Source organism: Capsicum annuum, chromosome 1 (assembly GCF_002878395.1).
Source record: "Capsicum annuum cultivar UCD-10X-F1 chromosome 1, UCD10Xv1.1, whole genome shotgun sequence".
Lineage (NCBI taxonomy): Eukaryota > Viridiplantae > Streptophyta > Magnoliopsida > Solanales > Solanaceae > Capsicum > Capsicum annuum.
Window position 1 is genome coordinate 115097667 of NC_061111.1, and position 7742 is coordinate 115105408.

The following is a 7742-nucleotide window of genomic DNA, read 5'->3' on the forward strand; positions in this document are numbered from 1 at the left end:
TATAGAATTTGCCTTTAAGCTTAAGGGGCACCTTCTTATCGCACAACACTCCCGAAGTGAGCCTCTACTTCATCCATCCAAGTCCAATACGTTTAGAAACATCCTCATCAATCTCGCCATTCCCCAGGATCATAGACCCAAGATACTTAAAACTATCCCTCTTACAAACATCCTGGGAGTCCAACCTCACCACCATTTCATCCTCCTACCTCGAGTCACTAAACTTGCATTTCAAATACTCTGTCTTGGACCTACTAAACCTAAACCCCTTAGACTCAATGGTTTTTCTCCAAACCTTCAATTTGTCATTCACCCCCCCTCCCCCACCGCATTAATCAGCACTGCATCATCCATAAATAACATATACTAAGGAACCTCGCCTTGAATACTCCACGTCAACACTTCCATCACCAACGCAAAAAGAATGGACTAAGAGTCGATCCCTGATACAACCATGACTTGACCAGAAACTGCTCTAAGTCACCTTTCGCCGTCCTCACTTGGGTCTTTCCTCCATCGTACATGTCCTTAATAGCTCTGATGTACACTACCGAAACCTCTCTTACCTCCAAGCATCTCCAAAGGACCTCCCTCGAGACTTTATTATATGCCTTTTTCAGGTCGATGAACACCATATGTAAATCCCTCTTTCTTTGTCTATACTGCTCCACCAATCTCCTTACCAGGTGGATTTCCTCTGTCGTCGAGTGACCAGGCATAAATCCAAACTAATTCTCCAAAATGGATACGACCCTCCTCAATCTCCGCTCAACTACTCTCTCTCAAATCTTTATGATGTGACTTAATAGCTTAACACCCCTATAGTTGTTGCAACTCTGAATGTCACCCTTGTTTTTATATAACGGCATCATCGTACTCTACCTCTAAGCCTCAGGCATTCTCGTATTCTTGAAAATGCCATTAAATAAATTAGTCAAACACCTTAAACCTTCCCCACCAACATACTTCCAAAAATCCACCGAAATCTCATCAGGCCCCATTGCCCTACCCCTCTACATCCTACAAATGGCCTCTCTGACCTCCTCAACCCTAAAAAGCCTACAGAAACTGAAAACACGGCTCTCCTCCGAGTGCTCCATCTCCCCTAGCTCAATGCCTCTTTCCCCCTCCTCCTACCATCTTTTCTTAATGTGTACATTCTCCACCAAAACACTACTATCCTCTCCCTTAATGCACCTTACTTGATCGAGGTCACGACCCTTCCGCTCCTTAGCCTTAGCAAGCCTATAAAACCTTTTTTCCCCGCCTTTCTCCTCTAACCCCGCATACAAGCTCTTGAACACGACTGAATTAGCAAGCATAACTGCTAACTTAGACTCATTTCTTCCTACTTTGTAAACCTCCCTATTCACCCGTTTCTCCTCTTCATCTTTAGTCTCACTCAACTTAATATACGTCTCCTTCTTAATCTCCACTTTATTCTTCACTTCTTCATTCCACCACCAGTCCCCCTTATGACGACCTGCTCAGCCCCTTGAAATACCTAACACTTCTCTAGCAGTCTCCGTGATGCAGCTGGCAGCCCTATCCCACATAACATCCACGTCCCTCCTGCACTCCCACACCTCCATTCCCACTACCTTTTCCCCAATCTCCCGAGCACTAACTAGCGTCAAGTCACCCTACTTAATTCTAGATCGACCCTCCTCGACCCTTCTCTTCTTGCTCTTATTGATAGACAAGTCCAATACTAGAAGCCTGTGCTGGGTCAAAAGATGCTCACTCGAAATGACTTTAAAATCCTTACATAACACCCAGTCCTCCTTCCTAAGCAGTAGAAAGTCAATCTGAGTCTTGTCTATCACGTTTCGAAAGGTAATTAGATGATCCTTCTTCTTCGGAAAGCTCGAATCAACTACCACCAGCCCAAAGGTCCTCACAAAATGCAATAGAGCAGCTTCCTCACCATTTTTATCACTAAAACAAAAATCTCCATGCATATCTTCATAGCCCTCCGATAAGACCTCAATGTGCCCATTGAAATCCCCGGCTATGATAATCTTCTTTGAGCTAGGCACACTTCTCACTACCTCATCCAATCCCACCTGTGGTGCATAAACACTACACACATGCAGCGTAAAACCCCTAATAACCAACTTAATCTTCATCATCCTATCACCAACCCTGTTAACCTCCACCACTTATCCTCTAAGCTCCTCATCCACTAAGATGCCTACCCCATAACGCCGCCTCTCACTCTCTGAGTACCACAGCTTGTACCCATCCACATCCCTAGCCTTAGAACCTGTCTACCTAGTTTCCTGAACATAAGCAATATTAATCTTTCTCTTCTTAAGAATCTTTACTAAATCTACAGACTTTCCCTGAAGGGTCCTAATGTTCCAAGACCCTACCCTCAACCTATCTTCTCTTGCCTCTCATCTACTTATAACACCTCTCACCATCCCAGCCCTAACGCTAGACCTATACCACACACCCACCCCTGTTCTTCCCTTTTTACCCCCTCCCAAAATAGCCCTCGCCTCTAATCTACTCAGATATGACCTTAATCCTCCATCAACCTCTCCTGCCACTACTCAAAAACCAGCACAAAGCCCCTAAATCGATAAACAAACAAACATAGCAACAATACAAAAATAGTAAGAGAAGGCACGCATAAAGTATACTATCCGGCCCAGCAGCTAGAACAATACAACAATAATCAACCAATAAGCAAAGCAACCAAACACCACTATAATAGCAAGAAGGGAACCAGAAATCTAAAATTAGGGCTCAGTGTATAGTAGTCACTACTACCGGTTAGAAGCAAAAAATAAAATTAGAAAAATAATATAAATTTCTACACAAACAATTTGACAACAGACGTGTAAAAATTGATCAAGAAATCTATTTCTAAATGCTTCTACCTCTAGCTTCTTACAAGTACAACAATTAAATGTATGCTAACGCAAACTAGAATGCACAACAAATTATCAAAACATGCTAAAAAATCCAATAGCCAAAAAATTTACAACAAGAAATATACAACCAATTTACTAGAGTCCAAAATTTGATAGACAAAAAAAATTAACAACAAGAATTATACCACCAATAAGAAAGGTTTAAGAATTTAGAGATGGATAAAAAGGTAGGATACAACTATAGAATAAGAAAAAGATGGACAAGAAAGGTTTTAGAAAATATAAACCCAAATCACGAACAAGAGAAATGTTAGAACCTGGTCAGGACCGCAAGATCTCGGTGATACGTAGGCGTTTTATGATCAGGTTATAGTGCTCAATGGTGATATAGGAATTAGTGCCACTATCTCTCTCTGGGATACTCCTATGTGCTACTGGTTTGGTTGTCGAAAATGGGTCACCGAAACAAGCCCGCCGGAGCATCACCGGAAGTAACGCTGGAGCGTCCTCTATAACTTGCTGGAAACTGGGTGTTGGCTCCTTCGTAACAACTTGTTCTGACCAAAGCTACCACTCTTACCCATCGTCAGAGTTGAGTCAAGCCGGTAAAAACCCTAAGCCCATCGGTGATAATAATTAAGGAAAGAGAAGGGGTACAGACGGGGGTGGAGAGATCTGAGGAGAGAGAAATGAGTGGGAGGGATAGCCCTTACCTATTTCCAGTGTATCTACATTGTCGTCGGCATTGACGTTGATAGTTGGAGGTCAGTGACGTAAGGGCAGCTGGGGGTCAGTAAATGTTAGGTCACTGGGGGTCAGTCGACCGTAGGATCTATGAGTATTGCTTTATTAATTTAATAGTTCAGTCACACTTATGATTAACATCAATAAAGGAAAATCAAATAGTTGATAGACTTAAAAAAAACTCTCATGTAATACCTGTAAGATTCTAGATGAGTTTTCAGCTATACATCCCATGTTTAGAAGTCCCAAAGCTATTTAATTCACTAAGTACAAATGACATGGCCATTTTTAAGACCCCAAGATTTTGAACATTTTATTTTTCGCCTTCCCGAGGTCGAAATGTTGGTTTATGAGTTGAAATCAAGCCTGTTAACAGGACCAGGCCGGTTTAAATCGACACTGGCCCAGTTATTTTTACCGATAATTAGGCCGGTCTAATACCGGGCCAGTTCTTGATGGAATGGTTCGGTCCAGGACCAACAATAAATTATCCCAAAATAGATCGGGACTTTCCCACTTAGCGTAAAATCGGTTTGACCGGTCCAAACCAGTCTAAACCGGTTAAAATTGAATAAATAAATAAATAAATAAATTTGAATTTACATGTTTTTTCAACTATATATTATATATTCACACCTATATATATTTTAAATATGTTAAATAATAAACGTATAACATATATACACTACATATTATACTACTTTAGAAACATATACACATGTATAGATTAGATATATATTATTTTAGTCTATAGAAAATATATACACATATATATATATATATATACAACTTAAATTACTACTTGAAACAATATACATACAACATATATACACTATATATATACTAATTTAGAAAATATATACACATGTATACATTAAATATATACTAGTTTAGAGTCTACACAAAATATATACACATATATATGTACAATATAATATATATATATATATATATATACTACTTAAAGTACTTCTTGAAACAACATACATACAACATATATACACTATATATATACTACTTTAGAAGACATATACACATGTATACATTAAATATATACTAGTTTAGAGTCTACAAAAAATATATACACATATGTACGTACAATATAATATATATACTACTTAAAATACTACTTGAAATAATATACATACAAGATATATACACTATATATATTATATACTACTTAAAATACTACTTGAAATAATATACATACAAGATATATACACTATATATATACTACTTTTGAAAATATATACACATGTATAAGTTAAATATATACTACTTTGGAGTCTATAAAAAATATATACACATATATACGTACAACATAATATATATACTACTTAAAATACTACTTGAAATAATATACATACAACATATATACACTATATATATACTACTTTAGAAAACATACACATGTATACGTTAAATATATACTACTTTAGAGTCTATAGAAACTATATACACATATATGTAGAATATATACTACTAAAAATACCACTTGAAAGTTGAAAGATATATACATTACATATTATGGTACCATAGAAAATATACACACATAGCTACATACAAGATTACAATGTACACTACTTAATATAATAATACTTGAAGTATTGAACATATATTCAAAAATTTGCAATTTTACATACAACACTTAAAAGATAAACTTATAGTATTTTTATATATCAATACTAGTTGTCTAAGTAATATTTTCTAACATTATTTTTATTTTTTTTATTATATGTATATATGTTTTTTATGTTTATTACTTAGTGTAAAGTTTGATTGTAATATCTTAAAAGTATTTAATTCAAACTAGAAATTAGATTTAAATGAAAAAAAAAAAAAGTAAGGAGTGAATGAACATTGTATTTTATTGATTGCAAAATGATCCAAAAGTTATAATTTACATGAATGAAAAATCTACAAATTTTGCATCAGTTTTTCCAACTCATGCATGTTAATATTAATGGGTACTGCCATAGGAAAGTCAAAATCTACGGGCCAAAGGCTAAACCATGCATTGGACTTGATTGTGCTGAGTTCTCTCTTGAAGTCATAATTTCTTCAAGATTTTATACGTCTTTCGGATCCTCCTCTATTCCCCAATTTATTCATTCCACTCTAATTCAATCTCTAAGGCAAACTAAAACATTCATAGCATTGCTTCCCAATGAGTGTCGGTTGTCTCCAAGCTATTGTCGTCCTTAACTAAAAGCGTTCTCCGATGCAACGGTTGACATGGAACATTCAATATATCTCTAGATAATTTTGAAAGCACCAGATATTATTTTTCATTATTCTTCCACCAATCTAGTATGCAGATCCTTGCTCTACGATCCTCTATCAGTTGTTGAAGAAAATACTTAAACTTTTTCCCAGAAGTTGTTCTGTGTAAAAAGGTTGCACCCTGTCCCAAACATTTAAATCAAAAAGGTAATCAGGATAACTACTATGTGACTGTCTTTTAGAAGATGATGACTCCTCGGGAGCTTGAGGAGCGACAGTTGGAGTGATATTTGCTGGTATGGCTTCATCAAGTAAATCGGCATAGTGGTTATATAATGCTTTCATGTAACTGTTCACATCACTCATAGTCGTAAATAAAGAAGGTTCTTCTTAAGGTTGTATTTCTAAAGCATTATAAATAATAGAACTAAATTCAGCCATAGTATTATATTTCATATATGGATTTATTATAGCACCAAACAAATAAATTGGGGGAAACGGATAAAAATATTTTTTAAATTTAGCAATCACAGCAATAATAGCTTCCTTGTAACCTTCTTTATTCTTATATTCATTAAGAAAATAAGAAACGTCAGCTAAATAATCTAAAATATTACAAACAGTAGGATAATAAGCACCAGAAAATTCAACCGTAGCTATATAATTTTTTAAAAAAAATTAACAAGATCATCAATTGCAGCCCAATCAGAATCATGTAGTATACGCTCAGGAAAAAAACAAAAATAATGATTAAAAGTCATTATAATAGGAACTTTATAAGCAAGATAAGTTTTTGAATAAGTATAAGTAACATTCTATCTAGTATCACATTCTTCAGGCATAAATATCGGTGTAAGTCCATTTTGTTCATATTTGATTTTAAATTCTCTCACTCTACATTTTCGATTATTTTCTTGAATAAAGACAACAACAAGCCGGACCTTTTCAATATAAAGCTCAAAAAAATCAAGATCATCTCTTATAATTAAATTATATATATGACAAGTACACTTAACATGAAATATTGCGAGTAAGGCAGAGAAAGTTCAACTTTCAACAACTCAACAGCAGCCTTGTTGTTAGATGCCTTATCAAAAGCTATACATAAAATTTTTCTTTCAATACCGTAATATTTTTCTACTTTATAAATAGATTCAGAAATAAATCTTCCAGTGTGTCTACGATCTTCATCATACAAAATGTCAGAATACGCTTTTGCATAACAAAATTACTATCTATCCTGTGACAAGTAATTGTTAAATAATTATTTTTGTTAACGGGCACAACCAAGATCACAAGTTAAAGCAATTCTACATGAAATATCTTTTAATAACACAGATAAATAATAAATATATTGTGTATGGAGTCTAAAAATATCGACCCTACAAGTACTTCTAGGAATACCTATAAACATAGGATTATAAATTGCTTGAATATAATGAATAAAAGCATCCGAAGAAGCAAAAGTGATAGGCAAACAACCCACAACTATTATTTTTGCTATTTCTTCTCAGTCCTTCATTTTATTATAATTCTTAATTAATTGATCGATTGTTGAGCTCACTCTAGTTTGTGCCGGCCTACCAACAGCCTCACCACCTTGTGCAATAGTTAACTCTCTTGCGTGTCTATCTCCTAAATGTCTCATCAATGAACCCATACCCCCTTTATTGCCTCCAATTTTACGCTCATATTTAATTTCACAAATATTATATTGTACCTTAGTTTCTCCTTCTATTTCTAAAAAAAAATTCTCATACAATACTAGTTTTTCTATGAGATCTTGCTGGGGCACAATGGAGAGGAAGATTAATTGATTCGGATCTAACATTAGCATTTTTGACTTCGGACGTCTCACCAATATTTTCACCATCTTCATCTAAATTAACTGGG

The 7742-nt window shown here is 35.2% G+C and overlaps 1 protein-coding gene across 1 annotated transcript; it reads right to left on the reverse strand.

Annotated features, from left to right (window-relative positions):
* Positions 1 to 1643: 1643 nt before the first annotated feature.
* LOC107852752 lies at positions 1644 to 6215 on the reverse strand. The gene is made up of 3 exons (XM_016697828.1): positions 5987 to 6215; positions 2424 to 2554; positions 1644 to 2066 (listed from the first exon to the last, which is right to left on the reverse strand). Exons 1-3 carry the CDS (start codon positions 6213 to 6215, stop codon positions 1644 to 1646), a joined length of 783 nt encoding a protein of 260 aa, XP_016553314.1.
* Between the last annotated feature and the right edge of the window lie 1527 nt (positions 6216 to 7742).